Raw genomic sequence first — 24,323 nt, 5'->3', positions numbered from 1 at the left:
TATTTCAAAGTGGCATTCGTTTATGGGCGATTTTTCCGTTTCCTGCACTTTCTTTATTCTCCAATGGTACGCATCTGAATCTCAACCTGGATACCGTTTGATCAATCACTAATACCCATTGTTTTCATTCAGGGAAAGCGTAAGTCAAAGAGAAAGCCCGTCAAAAAGCTGAAGGCTGAACTGGACAAACAATTCAACTGTTTGTTCTGCAATCATGAGAAGAGTATAGAGTGCAAAATGTAAGCAGTTTCTGAATCCTATCATATTACTGTCAGCCCATATGTTACAGCTACTAACTTTACACCTAGTGACCACCAAAACAAAGTCGGACATCTTTCCTGTAAAGTCTGCGATGTGTCATGGCAATGCCCTATTACCTATCTGGATGAAGCCGTGGATGTTTATTCAGCCTGGATCGATGCCTGCGAGAACGTAAATAAGGATAGAGGAAGTTCTAGAAGAGCACGCGGTGATGAGGAAGAAGAACAAGAGGAAGGTTACGAAAGCCGACCACGACCGGCCGCGACATATGACGATGAAGAAGATGATGACGATTATTGAATGATATTGTACAAAACAGAAAAGAATAACTTTGATCGTAAATACATCATTTGCGCTTTGACACTGCGGATCTCATCTCTTGGAAATCCACTTGAATAAATACCATGGGTATCTGGATATATCATGCTGGCGTGCTCGTCGCCATTTTTCTCGCATGTGGTTTTGTGCTACACATGTTTGCCTGAAGAAGAGAGGATTATACGCGAAGATCGAAAGAGGCGATTGAAAATTGAGACTGATCGCTCGAAACCATGATCTCTATAAAGCAGGGAAATTCGTGGGCTGGAAAAGGATATTTGGTTCAGCTTGGGTGGTGATTGAATTCAGCAGCTGTCTTTTCGCTGGCCGGTCGTAGAATCGGATCTCACTGATTTTTGCCCATCGTTCAAATTCTGACTCTGCAGCTACCCCAAGACTTGTATGGTCAGGGTGATGTGTCAATGTGAAGCCAGGTGCGCTTTAATTTCGAAATGTGATTTAGAAAATTCAATGCTACATATTAAACCCACAGCAAAGACTAAGCCAAGAAAATGTAATGGAAATCTAGAGCACAAAAGCCTTCATTGTAAAAGTTCCACTGCTACGTCTTGTCAAAAATTAGAGATACAATAGTTGAAGGCTGTGGTTTCTGGAACATCTTATATCGCTTGAGTCAACCGATTCCGTCAGAACGATCTCTAAATCTACTTCTGTCCGCAGACGGCAATGTATATTCGATATTTTCTGTCCAGCTGCAGATGCATGTTTGGGTTGCAGAAAATGGATTTTAATTATTGGTACACATTTTCTCGGTTTATTACACTTTCGGCTGAGACAAGATGCTGTTGATTAAAATCATCAATCAAGTTATATCTACATAACTCATCGATGGGTGTTAGGGCTGCCAATGACCCATACAAGGAAAATATTGATGAAATGAATAATCCATGTCTCTATTCTATACTGTAGGCATATTTTCATTGAAGATCTCAACTATTTTCTTCCGCCGTAAGCGCCTAGTCGTATGAAGGCGTTTATAATTATCCTTTCCCATTCACTGACTATTTGTCCTTTCCAGCTCTGAAAAGTCTTGAAATTTAACTTGTTTGGTTTTCCTCTGTCAAGATTGCTTGGCTAATTAACATTGATAAAATCAAAGATTGAAAGCTGTTATTAGATCCTTGTTATTTTTTTTTTCGAATATCTTGCTTAGATCACATTAATGTTTCTTCTTTGGGCTAGATTACGCATCAAGCTGAAGTAAGGCATTGTCACGTAAAATCGTATATGTATTGTTTGCTAGTAGAGCCGAAAGAACTGCTGAAAATATTAAAAAGCATAAATGTGCTCACAAGTTTGCTGTTCTGAAAGATAAAGCAGATTCTTTTTTTTAAAATAATCGAAATTGAAATGGTAAAATATAAAAGGCTTGATTGTCAATGGTGAACCGCCCTCGGTTTTCATACAACTCTAAACAGTGCATGCCCTGCCCTCGGAAGCACTTTTTATTGTTATTTTTTAATAACAAAAGCTGGTGTCTGATTATTGTTGTCTTTAAATTCAAAGCTCATAGATATGATGCCATCTTCAAATTCGATTTGGCACTTTGCATTGCATCGGCCCGTACCCATTCAAACAATAACTTGCGTTATAGTATTGTGGTAATATTATTATTTATCAAATACTGTTACGATGGCCACGATGAGATGTTTGCATTACACCTTGCAGCAAAGGGCAAACCAAGCGATCTCCTGTTGCCTCACTTTCAGTTTGTCAGCTAACTACTGAAGGCTCTGTAGATTGCAATTATAATAAAAATATTCATTATGAGGATGCAATGCGTTCTATTTTCTTTGACTAATTACGCGTTATTGTGTAAGATTGGCCAGTACGCAGTTAGATTTGCTGACTACCAAGTGCGACATGTAGTCAACTCAATTTTTGACCTAATGATTAACACACAAATTTTGAGGAACATCCAATACTGAATACTGTGTAGTATTAATACCGACTATCCACCATATGCACCGCCTCAATATATTCAAATTAGTAGAAAGGCGCTTTTGCATAAACCGATGAAAGAGCGTAGCAAAAAATGCAGAGAAAGGCCGAAATTTTGAATAAATGTGATATGTGATATGTTACAATATACCATCGAGAAAAAACAAAACTGTTTTCGAGCCAAAGCTCATTATGAGGAATATTTCGGTGGACTGGACATTGTGTTTGTTGTGAGACGGCTGTTCAAAACTGGTTGTGGTGGCAAATTCAATGAAGAAAATCAGGTTCCTCCTTTATTGCTTTATGTTATGTCCACCTCTCTGAACGACGCTCCCGTAGAGAAGGCACGCAACATTCTGAATGCTCTACCGCACATGTCGAAAGACATTATCGACGACACTATATACGAGAAAGTTTTGTCCTTTTTGTCCAGTTTTCTCAATAGCGAAGCACATGGTGTGGCTATGTACAATGCGTGGAATGTGTTAGACATTCTGACAGAAGTGAGATCCCAAACCGAGATTTGAGAAATTCCCTCCTTGAGTAAAGTGCTAATATCAGTGGTTTCTTTAGACTTGCGTGTCTGATTATCAGGACCCGAGAACAAAGGCTATTTGTCTTCGATTTTTGGGAAAGCTTATTCTGCATGATAGCCAAACGGAACCGATCATGTTTGAAAAATTGGTAAACAACAATCAAGATCTTCTCAAGCAAGTAGTGCAATGTTCCAGCGCATCGGAAGGGTCTTTGCGTGTGGCATCCGTGGAAGCCTGTCATGGGTTCATTCATTGCCCCAGTGGTTGTCAATGGTAGGTATATCATCAATTGAGTTTTGTAGGGTTCTAGATACATTGTCTTAACTTTTATTTGTAGGTTGGCCGGCAATGAACCAATTCAGAAAGCCATTATGAGTTACCTGAAAGACGCGAATCTCTATGTAAGCTGTTGGGCCTGCTAACGTAGCATTATTGCCCTGCGTTAATCAAATTCTATTAGTTGGTGGCCAGTACCTGTCGTTTTTATCAAGTGCTAATAAGCAACACTTATGACGAAGAAAAACATGATCAAGCATTAGTGAGCTCATCTGAAAAACTTTTTAGACTAATGAATCCAACAAGTTATATCCAGCAAACGTTAGAATGTGATGATGGTTTAAAGACGATTGGCAGCACTTACGATTTCGAAAGATTCGCTACTTTGGAAATATGCTGGGTTATAGCTTCAACCAGATCGAATGCCATAATCAAATACCTCGAGGAATACCACATACTTGGCCTCATCTTTTCAAACCCACATCATGCTGACAAGACTATCCGTAGTCGGAAAATAGAGATCCTGTCAAAGGTCATAGAGTGGGTCCCAAATCCTGCGAAGGTCCTATCTATACCGGTAGAGCCAGGCAGTTCAGAGACTGAAGCAATGGCACAAGGTACTATATCGCTAACTACAGCGCTAGTTGTTTTAGGATGATGCGATGCTAACAATTGCATTTTACAGCATGTGATGCGTTTGTTGACAAGGGCAAGCAACTTCTCAACAACTCTGAATTCCAAGGCATCATGACTGGGCTCGATATGATGAGGGTCGTTTTACTCTTAGCTCGACGTCTACCATCAGAGATAGCGTTACCGAAGGTTGAGGATCTATGTAAATTTTTCATCGAGCTTCTTCAAGGGGCAACCAATAGAACATTGTTTGCGAAAATGGCCTCTAATACAGACATGTCATCGGTAAGTATGAGGCGAGACGAACCATGAAGGCATGTCGGCTATAATGCAAGCTACTGAATTTACCAACCCATTTGCAGCTTCAATGGCACCTTTGGGAGTCCGATAGAGCTAAATCAAATACAAAAGTATTCATAATCGCGATATTCAAACCTCTGCACACCATTGTCCATGAATTTCCGGATGTTATAGTGGTGAGCACCGATAGAAGTTGTTAGCCAAATGCTCGATATGTTGTCATTCGCCATGCTAACTAATCTTACAGAAAGTCAGCCCCTTGGAAACTATGTTGGATATCTTGGAGGGCAGGGGTATCGCAATGGACCAAAGAGTTTTAAAACCTTTGTTATCTCAATTGCATCCACTACTCGTGTCAGTGAGACAACGTCAGCTTCCAACCACAATTACTCCTGACCACGGAGTTAAGAAGGTAGGCGTTATTGACGCAGGTGGCGATGTTGATCATTGACTAATGGATTCACTTTGACTAGACTCTAATGACTCTAGTTGGACTCCTGGAAGACTCGGTTGTGGACGGACGAACTGTGAAGTTGATACTGGAAACATTTGACTCCTTTTTATGTAATTCACAATTTAGTGGCTTCATGCTACAGAAGGTAAGCGATATACTACAGACTTGATGTACCAGTGGGCATACAGCTAAACAATTTGGCAGGACATTTCGGAAAGTGTAACACAGGCATTGCTACTGCGACTATATGACACTGAATGGGATACACGGGACTCGGTTGTAACGTTTATTGGCAGTCTGTACGATGCGCCTCATATATCTGCGCGAGTACAATTTGCGCAACAAAATAATTTGGCGCTAGAAGTAATCGAAAAGATTGTTGATGGCGAGGCTTATGTACGATCCGCTGCTCTGGATGCTTTACAGGTATATATGCGGGTTTTTCAATGCACAAATCAGGAACTATCTTTTCTTCAGCAACAGAATAAGCTAACTTCTCGGTTATTTCAAAAAAAAATTTGTAGCAAATGATGAACAATGCTAGTGGATGGATATTTATCAAGAACAACGAGGTTACAAAGCATATAAATTCCATGTTACCACCTTTAATACATGATCCCGAAGCCCTGGTTCGCCGGGCGGTTTTGGACGCAATGTCATGTTTAATACACAACCAATCGTACGAGAATCTTTTCGATGTTCAAGGACTAAGGTAAAATTTAAAATTTTTTAGCATAGAAGAAAAACAAATGATTTCTCATGCCGCTTCGTCCCAGCCCGTCGGATATGTCCATGCTCATGGACGATACGGATTGGGAGGTTAGATTACGGGTGTGCAACCTACTACATCAGTTATGGAAGACGGAGATACACATACGAGAAAGAAGCAAAAAGGGACACGTACATGAAGACAAACAACAAACACATTTCTATGAACTTGGTGGAGATCATTTACTTTTGCTATCGGTAAGACCTAAACGACAAAGCGTCTATGTGCCTGAATCATAACAGCTCACTCTACTTTTATTGTGTTGTCGTCTCTCTACAGGCTCAAGACTCGGCGCGCTTAGTTCGAGAAAAGTCTATGGAGGTTTTGAAAGGTATCCAAGAGGATTTGGATTCGGAAGCTTCAAACACGATGGGTGGCAAGCGAGCGCTTGCCCTGGAAGAAAATGATCAAGCATTTGCCGACGCGATTGGGGAAATTGATTTTGCGAGACTGGCGGCAACCATTTCAGCCGAACACATGTACGAGGAAACATTTGACATCGATTACAGTGGTGTTGATATCAAAACTATGACGGAAAGTCTTCGCGATACCAACATTATGGACTGTGAATAGAAATTAATAAAAAGATTTCAGTGCCCAGTGCAGAACTGTACACATATACAAAATAATCGTGCCCTGTGTAAAGAATCTTGCTTTGAATTATGTCATAATGAAGTCGAGCGGTAAATAGGACAATGGAGTAGGCGTACAGTGTCACCAGTAGTGTGGATAATAATAGATGGCAAGACTTGAGAACAAAAAACACAACTTGCCACCCAGCTCGCCTACTACCCCTGGCTCTAGGTGGCTTACACTGAAAATTCAGCGTTCCCAAAATTTTGAATTTTTGACACCCTGCGAGCAAAACTGAACGTTATCGCCAACCACCACTTTCTACATTGAGTTGTTAGTAATGCTTTGTGCTCTGAAGCATTCCGCCAAAAGGGTACCTTCCTTGTATCCTTCCTTAAAAAACAACTATCGCACGGTGTTAGTTGGACAAAGGTACCTGCACCAGACCGCCTCGAACTCAAAAGCTGCTACAGAGGCAAAGGAAGAGTTTGGATCTCCATTTGGCAAGATTGCTCAACAGTTCAATGTGCTACGATCAACTATATTCAATTCCTCTGCCCTGTCGGAAATCACGAAGCCCGCCGAAGACACGTTGCCTTTCACAGGCAAAGCTTCCACTTGGTCGCAGGCTGTCCTGGAAGCGAAAGGGTTGGTCATCGACAAGAGCAACGATAGAATTATAGACCCGGTTAAGCTGGTTGGACGCGACATGTGGGATCTCAAGGGCAATATCGGAAAGCTACTCGGAAGCCAACACCCTCTTCTTAATACCATCGCCAAGCATTATTTTAGTGCAGATGGAAAACATATTCGTCCACTTTTGGTACTACTCATGGCTCAGGCCACTAGTATTGCCCCAAAACGACATGCAGTAGCTGCAGAGGAGCATTACCAAATCATCGACACTCCCATTTCATCAGGATTAAAGAACATAACATCCAGCAACACCTTCCAGGAGGATATGCATTATACACCCTATGTCACAATTGAGGGATGCTCGATTTTACCTACGCAGAGACGACTGGCTGAGATTAGTGAAATGATCCACACAGCTTCGCTTTTGCACGATGATGTTATTGATGAATCAGAGTCCCGTCGTAACTTACCTTCAGCTAACGCTAGCTTTGGTAATAAGATGGCCGTATTGGCAGGCGACTTTTTACTAGCAAGATCATCATTGGCCTTGGCACGCCTTCGCAACGCGGAGTGCATTGAGCTCATGGCAACTTGTATTGCTAACTTGGTGGAAGGCGAGTTCATGCAGCTCAAGAACACACAGTCGGATGCCGATAGCGACCGACCAAATACTAGTACCTTTGACTACTATATGGACAAAACCTACATGAAAACTGGTAGTTTGATCGCTCAAAGTTGTAAATCTTCTGCTGTATTGGGTGGTTGTACCAAAGAAGTATGCAATATTGCCTTTGATTATGGCAAGAATCTTGGTCTTGCATTCCAGGTAAGTTCTTTTACATTTTTTATGTCTATGACACGGTAAAAGCGGGTCTTCTAAAAATTCAGTCAATGCTAGCTTGTCGATGATTTGTTGGATTTCACAGTTTCCGCTGCCGATTTGGGTAAGCCTGCTGGTGCAGATTTAGAGCTTGGCTTAGCTACGGCTCCTGTGCTTTTCGCCTGGGAAGAGTTTTCTGAACTGGGTCCTCTCATCAAACGCAAGTTCTCCAAAGAAGGAGACGTTGAATTGGTAATGAAATACGTACTATGGGATACCGGGTGATCCTCACGTACTGACCCTTTTTTTTCTTCTTTTTTCAAAATAGGCTCGTACACTGGTTTACAAGAGTGATGGTCTCAAGCAGACAATGGTCCTTGCTGAGAGCCACTGCCAAGCCGCCATTAATGCAATTTCACAGCTGCCTCCCTCTGATGCCCGTTCAGCTATGATACAGCTAACAGAGAAAGTCCTTACAAGAACTAGATGAGGAATTGTCTGACGAATTTAGTGTAATTGACTTGATTAGGTTTAGACCGTTCTGCGTTCAACGTAGATGAAAGAATCGCAGAATTGTAATATACGTTATAGAGATACTTCATACGTTTGCGAGTCACTTGCTGATATGCTGTGGTGGCACTACTTGGATGTAGTCATTGAGCCTTTCGACTACGGTTGAGTACAATGTCAAAAGGTCAAAGGCTTGATTGGATCTCATGGCCGGAAGCCATTTTGAACCAGACTTTTTTTTTCTTTTAGCCGCGGTGTATGCACTGATGGTTCAGAAGAATGTTTGTAAATAACCCCGAGGGAACCTTAGCACATATGATTGCTAATTACTCTAGCGACATCTCATCTGCTGCAACGGGTTGCATTTGGTGCAATTCCCATTGTCTAACCAGTAGTCGCCACACATGGATGTCCTTGTGATGGAAGCTGGACAAGTTGTAGACGTGGCTATCTATGCAGCTCTTGCACAACCTCTAGAGTGACACAACTTGCATCAAGAATTCCGTACTATGTCGAGTGTTTGAACATTGACTGCAGCAAATTCTTTCAATAATCTCGGGTGTAGTTGCTGAAGTAGGTATGTACACGATCGGTGATCCTGCTTGGGGCGCTTGTCCGTTTGTTTGCATTTCCCTTTTCAGAATATCCGCCAGCACATTTGCTGCTTGACGGTGAAAGTGTACTTGTAGCAATAATTCGGATGCGTTTGCATCTCGTTGATTCAAGTATTTTGACGCTTATGACATGGTGTTGCAGGCGATCATTATGCGCCATCCTGCCTTTCTCATAATATAGATTCTCCTTTAATAAAATCTGCATAGACCTGTGCGAACCAGTGTGCTTACGCAAACGCTTCCACTACATCGTACAAGCGCCCGCTAACACAGCCATATCGCACTCGATCTGCATCTGTTTATCTAATCTGTAACTACTATTCCATATCCATCCTACCACAGCTGTGCCGCTGACTAGATCATCTTCACACTCTCCATTGATTCTAATATCCCGGAGAATCGGTCATGCCGGTGCAGCGGGTCACAGTATGGTCATTTCCAACTCCTTGCCGAAGGTTGCTCTTTGTCGACGGACGACACATCAAAATTGGTTCTGTTCCCAATCGAAGTTGTTATTGGAGCATAGCTCAACTTAATGCCGCATCAAGAGGTGAATACAACGCAAAATAGCCGCAAGCGAGATTGATTGTCAGTTGGATGAAAAATTCGCGCAATATAAAAATGACGATCAAGTGAGATATTTTTAAACCCTACGAACTTCTGGTGGCTTGTTCTAGGCTTGCCATTTCTATATTTTTTTTCGATACCTAAAAAAAAAATCAGTACGTACTCTTGTTCCTGTCGCCATTGTTATTGGTATCCCATTAACAAACCCTCATCTTCTAAATACCCCTCTCTCAACAAAAACCCATCTGCCTTTCTTCCGAAAAGCACACTAGAATTCCTTTTATTTAAAAGCCAACTTTTCATTCACTGCTTCGATCGTTTGCTCATCGGCCATCAGTGAACTTTACTCCTCAACTTTCAACTTATACACCCCGGACTGTCATATTTTGATCAGTCCGAACAAGCCCATCACGGCCTCAGAAACCACCACCTTAAGAAGTTTGATCTTGCGGCGAGGTTTTCCACCTTGGCTTGCCTGAGACCGCTTAGACCGACTCTCAGTATCATTTAAATCTACTTGTTCCTTCGGACACGAATTAATTCTTATCTATACGGACCAAACGTCCCGACTAAACGCTACCAACCACTTTCAAAACTACCAATGCACCCCGTTGCTGAAACTGCTGTCATGCCGCCTGACGTAAAGGGTAGGCACCCCGACTTTGATTCTACTGTTCCATCTATGGAATCCTCGCTCTCTATCAGCAATAAGCCCGTTCATGAGGTCATTCGTGAAAAGCTTGACTCTATTCACGATGACAGATGGGAAGCTGATGAAGAAAACTCCTTTTTTGTTGGAGATCTTGGTGAAGTCTACCGCCAGCACTTGAGATGGCAAGCTCTTTTACCAAGAATCGAACCTTTTTATGGTATGTGCCGCAGTTTTTGCCACCGACTTCTTCTACTTTCACCTAACCATTATTTGTTTGGTAGCTGTCAAGTGTAATCCAGATCCTATGGTTGTCAAGATGTTGGCCACCCTTGGAACTGGTTTCGATTGTGCTAGCAAGACTGAAATTGAGCAAGTCCTCAGCCTTGGCGTTGACCCTTCTCGAATCATCTATGCTAATCCCTGCAAGCAACGATCTTTTATTCGTTACTCTCAAAAGCAAAATGTCAAGAAGATGACATTTGATAACGCCGAAGAACTTTACAAGATCAAGGCTCTCTTCCCTGACGCTGAGCTTGTCCTCAGAATTTTAACCGACGATTCCAACTCCCTTTGCCAGCTTGGCCTCAAGTTTGGCGCTCCGCTTGCCACTACTGGCAGACTTCTTAGACTTGCCCGAGACTTGGATCTCAACGTCATTGGGGTTAGGTAAGAATTCTTGCTGTTGATCGTTTTAAATAAATCCACCAAACGTAATGTCATCTAATGCTTTTTCTCAGCTTCCACGTCGGTAGCGGTTGCTTTGATGCCAACGCATTCGGTGATGCTGTTTACCGCGCTCGTAAAGTGTTCGACGAAGGAGAGGAGCTTGGATTCAACTTCACCTTATTGGACGTTGGTGGCGGTTTCCCGGGTGCCGATGTCCAAGATGGCATCACTTTTGAAAAGGTGGCTGCTATCCTTGGTCCTGCTGTTGATCAAATGTTCCCTAGCAACATTCGTGTCATTGCTGAACCTGGACGTTACTACGTATCCTCCGCTTTCACTATCTGCGCCCATATTATTGCTCGTCGCACCGTTGGTCGCGACGCTACTGAGCTTCACGGCGAGAGTGGTGATGACCATCCTGAGTACATGTACTATGTCAATGACGGCATGTATGGATCGTTTAACTGCATTATCTTTGATCATCAAGAGCCTGTTGCACAAGGTATGTTTTAATGACTGGATTTCGTTCGATCTATATTGGATGGCAATTGCATTTCAAGTTGACTGACAGTGGCAATTCTAGTGTTGCAAAAAGACAATGTCTTCATGGCTGAGGCCGATTGGTCTATCGAGCAAGATTACAAGTGCAGCATTTGGGGACCTACTTGTGACTCGATTGATTGTTTGAGCAAGCAAGCCAGCCTTCCTCAACTCGATGTTGGCGATTGGTTATACTGGCAGAACATGGGCGCTTATACCATTTGTGCTGCTTCCCAATTCAATGGCTTCAAGAAGAGTGAAGTCCATTATACAAATACCTTCATTTAGATGATATCGAATGACTGGTCATTATGACCTAGAAGAATTACAACTTCTGACACGACTCTTTCTGTTTTACATCATCTTTGAACAGGAATCCTCCCCACTCAAAAATTTTTAGAAAATAAAAAATTTTGTTCGTTCTGTGTCTATCATCATTCTACTTACATGTGTTGAATATTTTGTATACAAATGGGATCATGGCATTGACTTGTCTCGCAGCATTTAATCCAATGATCTAAAATTGTGTCTGATCGGCAAAAGATCTGCCCAAATTCGTATCTTTGGCCGCGCAAAATCTAAAAAGGGATTAATGCAGATTGTTTTCTGCTATTGACGCTCAAATTATAGCACACAGTTTCAATATTTATAACGGGTTTAATTTGCTTTCTCAAGGTCAGTTAGAACAAAAAGAATAAAAAGTTTACAACGGCAGACAAGGAGATTCTATAGGAATGTTTTTGTTTGATGAACAACGCAAGGCGGTTTTAACCAAGTTCATCAGGTCTATTTGGCAAAGTCATAATAATGGTTATGAAGACCAAGGGTCTCAGAAGAGTCGACATCATTGCGAGACTTGACAGAGTCATTTCGCAAGTCTTCCAAATGCCGCATGTAGTTCTCGTCTACTCCACCAGTAATGTAGCTGCCGTCGAACACAGATGTATCAAACACCTCGATGGATGGGCGGAACTTCTGGACAGAATGGATAAGCTCGGGAAGTCCAAGGTAGATGACGCCATCGGCACCGATTTCTTCTGCAATCTCTTCGTCGCTTCGGCTGTAGGCAACCAATTCAAAGCGAGAAGGCATATCAATACCGTAGACGTTGGGGTATCGGATAGCTGGTGCACAGGAGGCAAAGTAGACTTTCTTGGCACCGGCGTCGCGAGCCATTTGAATGATCTCCTTGGAAGTGGTACCTCTAACAATAGAGTCATCCACCAAAAGAACATTCTTGTCATGGAACTCCAAAGCCATAGCGTTCAGCTTTCTTCGCACGTTTTTGCGACGTGTTTGTTGACCGGGCATGATGAAGGTACGACCAACATATCGGTTCTTGTTGAAACCTTCACGATAAGGGATATTCAAAGCCTGAGAAGTCTGGATGGCAGCTGCACGGGCAGTATCAGGGACCTAGTAGAACCGTTAGGATGTGTGTCAGTTGTACTGGTCAATAGCTTTCCATTTACTTACGGGAATGATAACATCAATGTCGTTAATGTTGCCATTGAAGAAGGTTTTAACTTGCTCTGCCAAAGCTTCTCCCATAGCCAAACGAGACTTGTAGACAGAGATTCCGTCAATAATACTGTCCTGACGAGCAAAGTAAACGTATTCGAACAAACAAGGGGAGAAGGTAACGTCTTGCACCAAAGTTCTCCTGGTCACGGAATCACGGGTGATGATGACGGCTTCACCTGGACCAACGTCAACGTGGTCAGTGAAACCTAGAGCATCCAAGACAACACTTTCGGAGGCGAACATGTAATCGAAACCTTCAGCGGTTTCTGACTTTCGGCGACCGTAGATGATGGGACGAATACCATTAGGATCACGGAAACCAATGATACCAAAACCAGCAATCATGGCAACGCAAGCATATCCACCCTTGCAGGAAGCATAAAGATCCTTAATAGCTTTGAAGATATCTTCTTCGTTGATTCTAAATATGCGACATGGGTGAGTGAATGGCTCCTTCTCCGTTGAGATCAAGATGATAGATCTGCAAATAAACAATTAAAAAATTTAGCTTTACCTGAATTTTCCAGTTTGTTGGAGATTGTCAGCCAAGACATTGAGCAAAAGTTCAGAGTCGGATTCAGTATTAATATGACGATGGGCGCGAGCATCCAAATCATGACGAAGGTCGGCAGCATTGATCAAGTTTCCATTCTAAAGCAACCAAACTTTATGAGTCATTCATCCACGAACCACTGAGTTTCCCCACAACTTACATGAGCGAAAACCAAACCATAGGGGGAATTGACGTAGAAGGGCTGAGCCTCTGACATGGAAGATGATCCAGCAGTGGGGTAACGGACTGTATAAAAGGTGGGCAGACATACATGAGTCAGATTATCCATCTGGGGAGTGGTGAGTTTGAAACCATCAGCGTCACTACTTACCGTGGCCAACACCGAGACTGCCAACAAGATTAGCAAGTTGCTTGCCATCAAAGACATCTCGAACCATGCCATTTCCCTTGCACTGATACAAGCGGCCACGTTGACCACAAGTAACAATACCAGCAGCGTCCTACAAAGGAAGTCTGTTAGTTGGTTGCTGATATTTGACGTATCCTGATACTTGAACAGAGTCATACCTGACCACGGTGCTGGAGGATTCCAAGAGCTTCGAACAGGTCGGGGACGGCCATGGCGTTGGGGTCAGCCATTAAGAGGGCGGTAATGCCACACATTGTGAATTAGTTAAGAGCGAAGTGAAGAACCTGAAGTTCAATTGATGTTTCAAAAACTCCACCTAGGGTGAATTTTCGACCAAAAAATCCTCGAAAAAAAATCAGCTGTGACTGCTTGCCAATTTAGTTGGACCAATCAATGGCACCATTGTATGCCCGAAGTTCGCTCTTGTGCGTATCGGACTGTAATCATGCAGCGCCCGTTGATACGAGTCACCTTTATAATTGGGTAAAGGAAAAGAAGAAAGTGTTCAAAATTACAATAAACGACAGCCTTTTATAATGAGAGCTGAAATGGTATGCTGAGGTAGCAAACTTATAAGAAATTACAAGACGATAGCAGCCATACAGACGAAATAAAGCAGTTAAAGAATCAACTCAACAGTGCAAGACTACATATTATTGTCTTCATACAACTGCCTTTCCATGGTTTCATGGCGAAGGTTTTGTGCCTGGGCAATAATCTTTAGCTCAATGTTAGCGTGCGTCAAAAGTGATCGACGCAAAGGCATGCAATGCAACTTACTCGTGAGATGTCCATATTTGGCAGTCTCATTAACATTGTCCGTATTTCGGATTGCTCGAGGTCTTCCAAATTCTCTTTCGTAGTCCGTAGGATAGCTAAAACAGAATAGTCAGTGAGCTAGCTAGCCATTGGAATGTGGGGATCATAGTGAAGAATCCCATACCTAAGCATACATATGGATGCAGGTCCATAGGGTCAGGATATGAAAAGTAGGTATCTAAGGTTTCAAATGGCTTAGCAGGTGTTTGACCATGGCGTCTCGATGTTACCCAACCATCTTACCCCATAATCGGACTAGATTATCAAATGTAAGCTCTTTGGCTAACAGGTACTGCAGCCAAGATGTTGCCCATTCATTAAGGTCGACTTCTTCTTCTTCAAAATAACTATGGCTGTGATAGTACGATTTAGAAAAACATGGCTCATAAAAGTCATATGACCCGCCCAGGAACTTACAGATCCGGAAGAATGAATCTAAAGAGGGTCATGAAGTTGGCCACTTGTTCATTTATGCTATTGGCCGCAAAATGCTCATCTGCCCAAGTAGAAAGAAATGTCAGTCCATCGTCGGTGGCTGAAGATGATGATGAAAAAAAAAAAGGTTCTAGACAACTTGCCTAAAAGTTTCATTAAACGTTCAAAGCAATAATATGCGTCACTCTCTTCTTTGAGAGTAATAACAAAGGGAGCGCAAATGGGGACAAGGGCGGGGTAGTAGTCAACATCTCGATTGTTGTTAAGATAAGCAGTTACCACATGCTCCAAAGTTGCGCAATTCTCTTTTGCGGAGAAAAAGTTGACTCTTCGGGCATATCGACCCATTTCTCCTTTCACTCGCTTGCTGCTTTCATTATCTATGTGTTCAAGGGCCTTGTAATCCTCAGCTCGTGCCTTACTAAAACTCAGTTCCTTCGCTGTTGAAAAGAGTGTAAGGACGATTAGCCATGGCGCTACGTATATGGCAAAGATGGTGTAGATGGAGAAGCAAAAAGAACACTAAGTAGGGAGAGGAAGTTCGGAGGGTAACCTACAGCGATCGGCATGTTGGACTCCAAGTAGATATTGCCAGACGTCCTATAGCAGCAATTGCAACATAAATGTGAGCCATTCTCCTTTCTCTGTGGGACATTTTGCATCATCTAGAGGTTTACCCCTCTGACTTGTGCTGGAATTCCATGACGAGCTGCATTTCGTAACCGATCGAGATCGACATATACTTCAGATTGGAGTATCTCGTTGAACTCATTCAGCAACGAAAGCTCGTCGTCGTCCATGCTTTGGTCGCAGCTGGTGGTATCGTGGAAACAAAGACAGTTGGTAAAAATGGTCAGGTTGACGAAAAAAGAAATAAGAATTTATGAACGAAGTTCAGATTTGTGATATGTCGTGATGTCAGCCGAGTCTCTTTGGAAATGGAAATTCCTCTCACCAACAGCGTATATTTAATAAAAAAATAGGGCCCTAGAGAAAAAAACAGTGCGCAAATTACAACCGTCGATAGCTTGCAATGTCTGACGTAACTAAAAAGTAGGAACAAGATGGAGATTGCCACGTTCCTGCTCACTAGCTAAATAGTCATGTTTCTTTGTAGGAAGCGTCGTTGGGATTTAGACGACCAAGCTGCGCCAGTAAAAGCAGCAAAATTAGAGGAAAACAAAGCCGATCAGATATCTAATGGCAACAACGCATCGTCAGCCCCGTCAAACGATGCCAACACCGCAGCTTGTAAGTGACGAAATTACAATTCCAGTATTACTACTAATTCTCTACCTTTTTTTTTTCGCGATACTAATTTGTGAATTCGATGGTCTGTCGTTACAGCTGAAGCCGCCGCACGAATCAGCGCCCTATTAGCACAAAAGGGTATAGACGCGAAAACAGGCACAGAAGCCAGTGATAGTGCGGATGGAGAGTTCTTCAAGGACATACCAATTAATGACATAAAAAATCGCTACATGCTAACGCGAGGAGCCACACAAACCATGATCCAACAAGAAACTGGAGCGGGTATGTTTGATTTTTATACAATCCTCCGAAAGAACAATGAGGCAATGTTTATATCTCACACTTTTTCATAGATGTGACCACTCGAGGAAAATATTATCCGGACAAGAGCTTGGTAACGGAGAAAGACCCTCCATTGTACCTTCATGTGACAGCCACTTCCAAAGAAATACTAGACGCTGCGGTGGCCAAACTTCAGGACATGATAGATCAAGGTGTCATGCCTACCCCACCCACTCCTGTTGCCCGTCCTCCCCCTCAGGTTAGTTAAAACGAAATGTGTGCAACTGATCTACATAGAACATGCTTATAACCAGTATTTTTGCTACTATTATTAGCGGACTTTCCTGGAACACAAGGTACCTGTTGGTATTGAAGGAGCCCCCGGGTTCAACATCCGAGCAAAGATTATCGGCCCTCAGGGCTCATATGTCAAGCATATCCAAACCGAAACAGGCGCTCGGGTCCAACTAAAAGGTAGAGGATCTGGATTTGTAGAGTCTGGAACAGGCACCGAGGCTGATGAGCCTTTGTACATGCATATAACGTGAGTCTATCTTTATTTGACATTTTATCTCCCCATATGTGCCCTATGTCAACACAAGCTAATGGTAATATACTGTCTTCAGATGCTCAAGACAAGACGGTTTAGACAAAGCAGCCAAGCTATCTGAGGATTTGCTTGGTACTGTGAAAACCGAATGGGAGCGGTTTCAACAAAACCCCCCTCCGTTCAATCGAGGATATGGTCGTGGATCTTATGGACATCACGGTCCACCTCCAGGGGTTTGTGTTTGTTTTATGTATACCAAATGTTCGCGGACTATGTTACTAACATGGAGTTTAGGGTTATGGGTATCAGCATGGTCACTATGGTGCTCCACCGCCTCCTCCTCCAGCAAACCCGCCATTGCCTCCGGGTCCTCCCCCGCCACCGCCATCGGGTGCCGAAGGTTCCGCTACACCACCATTGGGCACCAATCAAAGTGTAGAGCAGTCACCAGCAAGCAATCCACAAGAGTCACCGTATGGACAATATGGAGCAGCACAGAGTTCACCGCCAACTGGTGGGAATGGGTACCCTGCTGATGCCTATGCGAGTTACGGACAGTATGATCAATATGGTAGTTATGGCCAATATGGACAATACAATCAATACGGACAATACAATCAATATGGTCAGTACGATCAGTACGGGCAATATGATTACTCACAGTATTACGCATCTGGCACAGAAAATAGCGCTCAACAAGGCGAACAATCACCTCCGACTGCTCCCAATGACGAACATGACTATCATGCTGTCCCACCGCCTCCTCAGCTTTGATGAAATAAACTTATCACCTAATCGGAAGCACCGCTCTTTTCCCACTGGTCCAGACCTTTTGCAAAGTAAAAGAAACCATGCCCATTACAAGAAAGCGATGCTTCTAACAAATACATGATTCTTAGATTCACCCAACCCACCCCTTCCATTCCTAAAAAACTCAGTTTCCCGTAGACATGGGTTGCGCCATAATGCGCTTTCCATGTTGGAAGGAATACGGCCCTATATAATGATCATAATGGAACCAGACAAAAGAAAAATCAAAGCAAAAGGAAAGAAAAATGAAAACATTGCTCAACAGAATACGATTATCATCATCCGTTTATTTGCATTTTTTCGACAGAAAATGAAAAAAAAAAACCAAAAAAGTACTACTGCCTGCCACTTTGTATCATGCCATTAGGGAGCGAGCGACCCAGACACCTTTTGGAGAGGTTGGTGGGCTTTCAATTTTTATTTCACAGTGTACAATAAAAAATGATGATCAAAGGAATGTGAGGCGGGATCAATACATACAAGTTGGGGGAGGTGATTTAATTACATAAGATTTTGGCAAAGATGATACGACAAAATGATGAAATGAAAAACAAATAGCCATAATATTCACCCGGGTCTCTTCTATTTTCATACAGAAGCTCCATGGGTGGGTTGGCATGTCAGGGAAAGTGCCCCTGTCTCCTTCAACAATGATAGGACCGAAGTCAACAAAAGCAGGGCAAGCACAAAGAGAGAAACAGAGAGGAAAGAAGAAAAAAAAAACAAAAGGTGATATGAGGTGAGAGTCTAAAAACATTTTATAAACAGGGTATGAACAAGAGGAGGAATATTACAAAGCAAAGGCAAGGTTCAGAAGAGAGAGAAACAATCTATAAACAAACCACACGAGAAGACACAAGAGAGACGCCAACGATTATCACAGCTCTACTGTAAGATCTTGTAAAGTAGAGCTGCAACACCCCATGAGTATGAAAGTTGGGGTTATTGCAAATCGTTGGTGTCCTCAGACAACATTATCACAACTATACTGAAAGATCCGACACAGAACGATGAGTTCCTTAGTGCAAGGGCACTAGAGGTTTAGCCTAGAGAATGCTTGGCCAAGAATACAGAAGATGGCGTAGGGTTATTCAACCCGTCCTTTTCGCGTTTGGTTTGAGGGTATACCATCAAGATATCAACATCTTGATGATAAATACCACATTTCAAGAGGCTAGAGCCTGGTGGAGACACTTGACGTAAATCCGTCGTGAGGGATGGGAGACGTTGGCAATCTCAGTAGTGGAAAAAATGAAAAAGAGAGGTTAAAAAAACGAAGAGCACTGGGAGCGTGCGTAGAGCCCTACTTATAGGAAAAAATTTTATCACAAAAAAAAAAAAAATTAAGTTTGAAGTAAAAAAAAAAATATTCTCAAATTTGGCAAAGCAGGCAGGGCCACGGTCAAGTCTGTTCCAACTATGCTGTCATTTCAATAATGAACGGACGTTGTTCTTAACCTCTTTTTGCTCATTGCAAACTTGAGTGTAAGATTGAAACTTCACATCTCAATCCGGCCCACAACCGGCATCGGTTTAGCCAGCCATTAGTTTGACTATCTCTCCCTCCAAAACAAAATTAAGGGACTCACCGCCGCATTGGGTTTCAATGTTGGAAGTCAAAATGATCTGACTCGGGTCTACTAGTGGCGTAGGATGGCGAAGTCAGGTTGGTCCAAGAAGCTGCAGGCTACCTTAGCGCATTCGTCATTGTTTCATCAGCCCATCTCATCTCATCTCATGCTGGTTAAAACTTTTTCACTCCTTCCTAATGAGAATTTCAGGTTTTGCATCGTTTATTCAGCTGATGATAAAACTATCAAAATAGGATATAGAATAATGTTTATGACAAGCGCTGCATAGACTCATCGGATGGCGTCAGCATAGCGTCAGGTAACATAGGCAGCAAGTGCTGATCATCGCTAGCGGCTTGTTGAGACACGGGAGGAGGGGGAGGATGATTGCGTTTTTCAAACTCAGCATGGATGAAGTCTCGTACATGTTTACCAGGTCGCATTCGTAAAATACGAAGAATGGTTTCACTACTGGGCATATCGTGTGCCACTGTCCTCTTGGTGGAAGGTGGACGACGCTTCTGTTTGATGGTGTGTCTTGAGTGATACACTGTTTTACTGCGGTCGGCTTTTCGTCCGCCTCGGGTCTTCATGTCGCCTTGATTTCGAAGGACGTTTTGATATTCATAAATGAGAGTCTCCGTCTCCATGTTATACGATGCGTTGATGGCCAGTAGGGCATAGTATTGCGAGTTCTCCAGCTTATCTATAGGGACAGCATCGCCATCCTCGCCACCATTGAATAGAACCTTGAGAAGCTGCGCCCCAGTCCGATATTAATAAAAGTGCATATTCTGAGAGTCAAAGTAAAACGCATCCATCCCAAAAAAAAACTTACTTCCAGCCATTTGAAAACAACGTGAATCTCATATTCATCCAGTGGCTTCTTGTCCGATGGTTGATCTGATAGAGGAGGTAGTAAAAGTCCTTCCAACGTTAAGAGAATCTCTTTCCAGATTTTCAAGACGACAAGCTGCATGGCCGTTTCCGATAAATTCTCGTTGAGAGTTTTGAGATTCTTTTCAAAATAGTCTAAGAGGGGGGCTAAGGACTCTTCACAATCTTGTAATGTTGGTTCTATCGGTTTGGTGCTGGACTTGAAGGCTGAGAACAACCCTCTTTCCCGTCCTAGAAGCTTGGCCATCACTTTGTCTGATAAACATTGATGTATAAAACCTGACATCTGTTAACGGTAAATCAAGGGGTTAGGTATGCAAATGGATAGAGGCGCAAAGACAAACGAAGACACATACCCTTTCTACAATCAAGCGACCAGTGTCATTCTCTGCCCGCTTGAGCGTGCGGAATGCTTTACCAAACCAAAATTGGATATCATCCTTTTCACCTTCCATGCTAATGCGAAGGACGATCTTTCCTTGGGTATCAAGATTTAGTATAATTTCGTGAGTCTGATAGTCGTCGAAATATTGCGGTGAGAGTTTAAACCATGCAGCACCGCAGTCTTCATCAGCTCCAAGAACGTCTTCATCCAAGACCAAGGCCAGGACTTCAACTGTTTGATTGTTGAGTGGTATATCAAAGATTTGGTCCCATCTAGGATTCAACGTTTCGTAAACAGTGCGAGTCTTGGCCACTTGCTTGCCATCAATTTCCAGAACAACATAAGGGTCACTCAAACCATTGGCATCCATTGGCTTGAGGTTTTCAGCCATGACTACCTTGATAGAGTATAAAAAGTTGGATTGCTCGACTTTTTCAACTGTGGTTATCCCGCTTTCTCTCAACGCGTTGGCAATTTCGTCTGCTTCCATGATCTGATACAACTTGTCAAGTCTGCTTCTAGCAGCTTCAATATCATTCAACTTGACACACATCTATAGATAGTTTTTTTTTTGGGTTGGTTTAGTTAGTTTCTTCTCATCGAAGAGACATTTTTCATTATGCATCTGTCCTGTCTTACCTGAGCAGTAAAATCAAACGGTTCAGTGTCTTTACGCATGCGCCCGCCAATTAATTGTGATCTTGCACGGTTATAGAATGAGACGCTATAACTTAGTTGACTCTCAGCTTCCGTTCTGGGATACATGTCTGCGCTGAACATGGTTTCTAGGGTGGTGGTATATTGCTCCAGAGCTTTGCCAATGACTTTGGAAAGGACAGTCATAAAGCGGAAGTACTGATTATCATTAGGCCACTCCAGTCCTTGTACAAAGTCAACTGCTTGATGGAACATGCTGAAGAGATCCACCACTGAAGATGAGTGCTCTGTAGTTTCGTTGATTCTTTGGAACTATTGTATGAAACGAGTTCGTTTAGTTGAAAGACACTATCTACATCTGATGTCTTTTGACATCGACCGTTACACATACCTGGTCTTGCACGATAGCATTGTTTACCCATTCCGGTGTTTCGGCGTCAGTTGTTTTTAGCCACCTGCGTACATGGAGCAAAAACCACGATTCAACCTTAAATAGCGCCGCCTTTTTGCTGTGATGTTAAATTTGAGACATGGGTTTTCAGTGTTCTGTAAAAATGACGAACTATTTGGTAACCTCTATAGTAAAATAATTGATCTTACCTCGGGCCAAACCGATCGTACAGGTTCTTGAGTTTCAAGACTTTGTGATATAAGTCAAAAATGACTTTGATCGGCACAGTATGAACATCTGGCGAATGTGCCCAATTTTCAATTTCCAGGGCAAAGTACGGCATTTGTTTGGTCATGACTATTCCAGGTAAAAACAGGCGGCTGAGTCGAAAAAACATTAGCATCGTAAAACATACATCTTTTTTGACAGTAAGGTCTAAGAGAAAACACTTACTCCATAATGGGACCTTTGAATTTCTTGGCAACGGTAGTAAGTTCCTTGCTAAGTTTGTCGGCTAGATTCAACAAATTTGTCAAATCATCACTTTGCTTGTCGTAAGTAACATTTACAATGTCAGCCCATCTGGTAACCGCTGCACCCTGATGGAAGAAACCGTTTAGAAAACCAATGATCTATCATGTATGCCTTTCTATCGTGCCTTGCACCAACCCACCTCTACTATCTCATCAATTTGCTCGAGCTCGCGATATGGGTTGGGGTGATCCTCAGCATAGACAGGATTTTCATAGATGCGTTCGAGCATAGTGGCAAGATCGTCAATCCAGTCGGGGCTATAAGCATGTAACGTCAGCATCGGTACACTTCGTCCCAAGGGATGGCTCTGGTAAACTTACTTGATCTTCCAGTATTCTGAGACAGAGTCTGCGAGAGTGCGTAGTATCGTATGATTGAGCCCTTCAAACACCCTAACCAAGCTCTCGCGCTATAAAGTCCGGTCAATATGTTAAAAAAAAACCCGACGATCCGTTGCAAATCTTCATCGCTAGCGAGAAATCCACACTTACATCATTAATAGCCCAGCTACTGATATCTACCTCCTTCAAGACCTTGTCAACACCTTTAATAGCATCTTTAACATCATCAAATTCCAGTTCGCCATTATCGAATCGAGCTTTGACGGTTTCAAGATATAAAATGGAACGATAGGGTGCAGATAATCTCCATCGCATCCAGCATTCCTTCAGCAAATCGTCGGATTGCGTTGATAGCACTTTCGTCTTTGCCCTCTCAGATTCAGGAACGACGTTGTTATCAAAGTCAATGCACATATTCAGCAAAAGTTTGAAGTAGGATCGAGGATCGTTAGGTATAAACGTAAACGAGCTTTGTGGAACATCAGGGCGCTAAGTCAATGAAGAGTCAATATGGCGAGGCAAAATGTCATGACTAACAAACGTTGACCAATTGAACTTACTGGACTAGTAGGGGGTTCATGAACGTCCAAACCGTTTGAACCATACATGGACATTCGGTGCTCAGAGACATCAGAGCTGCGACGATGATGAGCATCGCCAGAATAGGGTCTACGGCCACTGGCTAACAAGTTGGATGAACCGACATCCGTTTCGCTTCCCAATGACAAGTTGGGATTCATAAGCATCATAGATTTCATAAGTTCTGTCAGCTGCTTGACTTCTCGCTTTTGCCAGTTGTCCCATACAGCTGACGACGGGAAATCCTCTCTTCTCCCCGGGAAAGGCTGATTGGTATGTACATTATTTATGCATTTTTTCAGATCCACCAACAAAGTCTGTAGATCACAATGTTACTTGAAATAGCCAATACGCAAGGTAAATCGTATCCCTGGTACTCACGGATTCTGTACATATAGGTTGTAATTCACGAAGCTTCTTCCGATGATCCTTCTCGCTGACTTGGAACAAGTGCTGAACTGTCTGTACCATTGGCGCATTTTCCAGAGATTCAATCCCATTGCCAGGCGATGGGTTAGGGGAATTGACAATTGTGCTGCGCTTGTTACCAGAGTTACTTCTAGCAGACTTGGGACCTGAAAATGTTGAAAGCGCCTGCAGCAGTTCCGGAGAAGCTGAAGACGGAGCGTCTTCTTGAATAGTTTTTTTCAGCAAATCTGAGAAGCACGCAATGTATTGGGTAAGATGTTCACCCCAAACAGCTGGATTTGGGTTATCTTTTTTGAGCTCGACTTCACTCGTTTTCAAAAAAATAATAACCAGATCGTTGATAGTTCCCATCGGTCGAGATTTCTGAAGTTGTAACGGACGCTGAAACAGCGTAAGGGAAGTAATAAACTTGGGATCATGGTATTCATGCCGAGTCGTATCCTTGCCCTTGATGATGTCGTCGATACGTTTGAGTAGACCACGAACAATTTCTTTAGTGAGTTTGTCAGGTTTACTGTCTTCCGAGAACCTTTCGGTTATGTTGCCTAGTACATCTCCCAGATGAACAGAGCTGTGTTTGTCTTGTCGCGATTTCTGAGCCTCGTCCGCTTTCTGAGATTGTCTGGAATCTTCGAGGGACGCCAAGATGGCACAACGTAATGCGTAATCATACACAGCCAAAGGATTAATTGTCTTTGATGTCTTTGACCGACCACCTCCACCACCACGGCGAAGTGTAGATCCACCGTGTAGCTCCATGCTTAGCTACCAAAGTGATTGATGGAAAGAGGAACAAGTGACGCACGAGACTGCCATTTACCTTTGCGGCGAGGTTAGCCACTTCATTCTACCTCCGCC

At 42.8% G+C, this 24,323-nt stretch overlaps 8 protein-coding genes across 8 annotated transcripts; 4 read left to right on the top strand and 4 right to left on the bottom strand.

The window, feature by feature from the left end:
* The first annotated feature begins 3 nt into the window (after nucleotides 1–3).
* K450DRAFT_50923 (uncharacterized protein) lies at nucleotides 4–716 on the top strand. The gene is made up of 3 exons (XM_051593822.1): nucleotides 4–66; nucleotides 133–239; nucleotides 309–716. The coding sequence occupies exons 1-3, from the start codon at nucleotides 64–66 to the stop codon at nucleotides 559–561; spliced, it is 363 nt and encodes a 120-aa protein (XP_051445042.1). The 5' UTR covers nucleotides 4–63; the 3' UTR covers nucleotides 562–716.
* A 2,085-nt stretch (nucleotides 717–2,801) lies between these two features.
* K450DRAFT_239064 (uncharacterized protein) lies at nucleotides 2,802–6,318 on the top strand. Its single transcript, XM_051588707.1, has 12 exons — nucleotides 2,802–3,044; nucleotides 3,115–3,350; nucleotides 3,415–3,478; nucleotides 3,538–3,970; nucleotides 4,039–4,271; nucleotides 4,349–4,462; nucleotides 4,534–4,698; nucleotides 4,760–4,885; nucleotides 4,945–5,166; nucleotides 5,265–5,452; nucleotides 5,517–5,706; nucleotides 5,789–6,318. The coding sequence occupies exons 1-12, from the start codon at nucleotides 2,850–2,852 to the stop codon at nucleotides 6,080–6,082; spliced, it is 2,460 nt and encodes an 819-aa protein (XP_051445041.1). The 5' UTR covers nucleotides 2,802–2,849; the 3' UTR covers nucleotides 6,083–6,318.
* A 3,070-nt stretch (nucleotides 6,319–9,388) lies between these two features.
* On the top strand, nucleotides 9,389–11,524 carry K450DRAFT_239054 (uncharacterized protein). The gene is made up of 4 exons (XM_051588706.1): nucleotides 9,389–10,098; nucleotides 10,163–10,547; nucleotides 10,619–11,049; nucleotides 11,131–11,524. Exons 1-4 carry the CDS (start codon nucleotides 9,831–9,833, stop codon nucleotides 11,373–11,375), a joined length of 1,329 nt encoding a protein of 442 aa, XP_051445040.1. The 5' UTR covers nucleotides 9,389–9,830; the 3' UTR covers nucleotides 11,376–11,524.
* Nucleotides 11,525–11,711: 187 nt separating this feature from the next.
* K450DRAFT_239050 (uncharacterized protein) lies at nucleotides 11,712–13,823 on the bottom strand. Its single transcript, XM_051588705.1, has 6 exons — nucleotides 13,693–13,823; nucleotides 13,496–13,625; nucleotides 13,325–13,410; nucleotides 13,126–13,262; nucleotides 12,564–13,032; nucleotides 11,712–12,503 (listed from the first exon to the last, which is right to left on the bottom strand). The coding sequence occupies exons 1-6, from the start codon at nucleotides 13,786–13,788 to the stop codon at nucleotides 11,874–11,876; spliced, it is 1,548 nt and encodes a 515-aa protein (XP_051445039.1). The 5' UTR covers nucleotides 13,789–13,823; the 3' UTR covers nucleotides 11,712–11,873.
* Nucleotides 13,824–14,100: 277 nt separating this feature from the next.
* Nucleotides 14,101–15,900, bottom strand: K450DRAFT_239042 (uncharacterized protein). The gene is made up of 9 exons (XM_051588704.1): nucleotides 15,744–15,900; nucleotides 15,466–15,601; nucleotides 15,346–15,388; nucleotides 14,932–15,228; nucleotides 14,771–14,849; nucleotides 14,597–14,706; nucleotides 14,478–14,531; nucleotides 14,315–14,409; nucleotides 14,101–14,252 (listed from the first exon to the last, which is right to left on the bottom strand). Exons 2-9 carry the CDS (start codon nucleotides 15,586–15,588, stop codon nucleotides 14,181–14,183), a joined length of 873 nt encoding a protein of 290 aa, XP_051445038.1. The 5' UTR covers nucleotides 15,589–15,601; nucleotides 15,744–15,900; the 3' UTR covers nucleotides 14,101–14,180.
* On the top strand, nucleotides 15,480–17,928 carry K450DRAFT_239034 (uncharacterized protein). Its single transcript, XM_051588703.1, has 9 exons — nucleotides 15,480–15,841; nucleotides 15,906–16,039; nucleotides 16,136–16,321; nucleotides 16,393–16,580; nucleotides 16,657–16,865; nucleotides 16,948–17,104; nucleotides 17,166–17,442; nucleotides 17,554–17,710; nucleotides 17,771–17,928. Exons 1-8 carry the CDS (start codon nucleotides 15,822–15,824, stop codon nucleotides 17,643–17,645), a joined length of 1,263 nt encoding a protein of 420 aa, XP_051445037.1. The 5' UTR covers nucleotides 15,480–15,821; the 3' UTR covers nucleotides 17,646–17,710; nucleotides 17,771–17,928.
* K450DRAFT_239030 (uncharacterized protein) lies at nucleotides 17,929–18,647 on the bottom strand. Its single transcript, XM_051588702.1, has one exon. It carries the CDS (start codon nucleotides 18,436–18,438, stop codon nucleotides 18,151–18,153), a length of 288 nt encoding a protein of 95 aa, XP_051445036.1. The 5' UTR covers nucleotides 18,439–18,647; the 3' UTR covers nucleotides 17,929–18,150.
* Nucleotides 18,648–19,410: 763 nt separating this feature from the next.
* On the bottom strand, nucleotides 19,411–24,323 carry K450DRAFT_239027 (uncharacterized protein). Its single transcript, XM_051588701.1, has 12 exons — nucleotides 23,418–24,323; nucleotides 23,018–23,353; nucleotides 22,608–22,946; nucleotides 22,437–22,525; nucleotides 22,256–22,373; nucleotides 22,036–22,181; nucleotides 21,792–21,962; nucleotides 21,583–21,700; nucleotides 21,174–21,503; nucleotides 20,506–21,087; nucleotides 20,091–20,435; nucleotides 19,411–20,010 (listed from the first exon to the last, which is right to left on the bottom strand). The coding sequence occupies exons 1-12, from the start codon at nucleotides 24,222–24,224 to the stop codon at nucleotides 19,522–19,524; spliced, it is 3,870 nt and encodes a 1,289-aa protein (XP_051445035.1). The 5' UTR covers nucleotides 24,225–24,323; the 3' UTR covers nucleotides 19,411–19,521.

This window comes from Umbelopsis ramanniana (assembly GCF_025399195.1).
Source record: "Umbelopsis ramanniana AG unplaced genomic scaffold K450scaffold_24, whole genome shotgun sequence".
In the NCBI taxonomy this organism is placed as follows: Eukaryota; Fungi; Mucoromycota; class Umbelopsidomycetes; order Umbelopsidales; family Umbelopsidaceae; genus Umbelopsis; species Umbelopsis ramanniana.
This window is presented reverse-complemented; position numbering and strand designations above follow the sequence as displayed.

Excerpts from the sequence above, each read along its gene's own strand:
- K450DRAFT_239030 (XM_051588702.1), bottom strand. The coding sequence starts at position 18,438 with ATGTTTTTAGACTCTCACCTCATATCACCTTTTGTTTTTTTTTTCTTC.
- K450DRAFT_239042 (XM_051588704.1), bottom strand. The coding sequence starts at position 15,588 with ATGGACGACGACGAGCTTTCGTTGCTGAATGAGTTCAACGAGATACTC. Across the intron at positions 15,229-15,345 it reads AGTCCAACATGCCGATCGCT|CGAAGGAACTGAGTTTTAGT; the intron begins GTAGGTTACCCT and ends TCTTTTCAACAG. Across the intron at positions 14,707-14,770 it reads AGATTCATTCTTCCGGATCT|CCATAGTTATTTTGAAGAAG; the intron begins GTAAGTTCCTGG and ends GTACTATCACAG.
- K450DRAFT_50923 (XM_051593822.1), top strand. Across the intron at positions 240-308 it reads AAGAGTATAGAGTGCAAAAT|TGACCACCAAAACAAAGTCG; the intron begins GTAAGCAGTTTC and ends CTTTACACCTAG.
- K450DRAFT_239050 (XM_051588705.1), bottom strand. The coding sequence starts at position 13,788 with ATGTGTGGCATTACCGCCCTCTTAATGGCTGACCCCAACGCCATGGCC. Across the intron at positions 13,263-13,324 it reads ATGGTTTGGTTTTCGCTCAT|AATGGAAACTTGATCAATGC; the intron begins GTAAGTTGTGGG and ends TGGTTGCTTTAG. Across the intron at positions 12,504-12,563 it reads ACATTGATGTTATCATTCCC|GTCCCTGATACTGCCCGTGC; the intron begins GTAAGTAAATGG and ends CGGTTCTACTAG.
- K450DRAFT_239054 (XM_051588706.1), top strand. The coding sequence starts at position 9,831 with ATGCACCCCGTTGCTGAAACTGCTGTCATGCCGCCTGACGTAAAGGGT. Across the intron at positions 10,548-10,618 it reads CTCAACGTCATTGGGGTTAG|CTTCCACGTCGGTAGCGGTT; the intron begins GTAAGAATTCTT and ends GCTTTTTCTCAG. Across the intron at positions 11,050-11,130 it reads TCAAGAGCCTGTTGCACAAG|TGTTGCAAAAAGACAATGTC; the intron begins GTATGTTTTAAT and ends TGGCAATTCTAG.
- K450DRAFT_239064 (XM_051588707.1), top strand. The coding sequence starts at position 2,850 with ATGTCCACCTCTCTGAACGACGCTCCCGTAGAGAAGGCACGCAACATT. Across the intron at positions 3,479-3,537 it reads TGAAAGACGCGAATCTCTAT|TTGGTGGCCAGTACCTGTCG; the intron begins GTAAGCTGTTGG and ends AAATTCTATTAG. Across the intron at positions 4,886-4,944 it reads GTGGCTTCATGCTACAGAAG|GACATTTCGGAAAGTGTAAC; the intron begins GTAAGCGATATA and ends ACAATTTGGCAG.
- K450DRAFT_239027 (XM_051588701.1), bottom strand. The coding sequence starts at position 24,224 with ATGGAGCTACACGGTGGATCTACACTTCGCCGTGGTGGTGGAGGTGGT. Across the intron at positions 21,088-21,173 it reads CGTTTGATTTTACTGCTCAG|ATGTGTGTCAAGTTGAATGA; the intron begins GTAAGACAGGAC and ends AACTATCTATAG. Across the intron at positions 20,011-20,090 it reads TTGTTTTCAAATGGCTGGAA|CTTCTCAAGGTTCTATTCAA; the intron begins GTAAGTTTTTTT and ends ACTGGGGCGCAG.
- K450DRAFT_239034 (XM_051588703.1), top strand. The coding sequence starts at position 15,822 with ATGTCTGACGTAACTAAAAA. Across the intron at positions 16,040-16,135 it reads CGATGCCAACACCGCAGCTT|CTGAAGCCGCCGCACGAATC; the intron begins GTAAGTGACGAA and ends CTGTCGTTACAG. Across the intron at positions 16,866-16,947 it reads CCTTTGTACATGCATATAAC|ATGCTCAAGACAAGACGGTT; the intron begins GTGAGTCTATCT and ends TACTGTCTTCAG.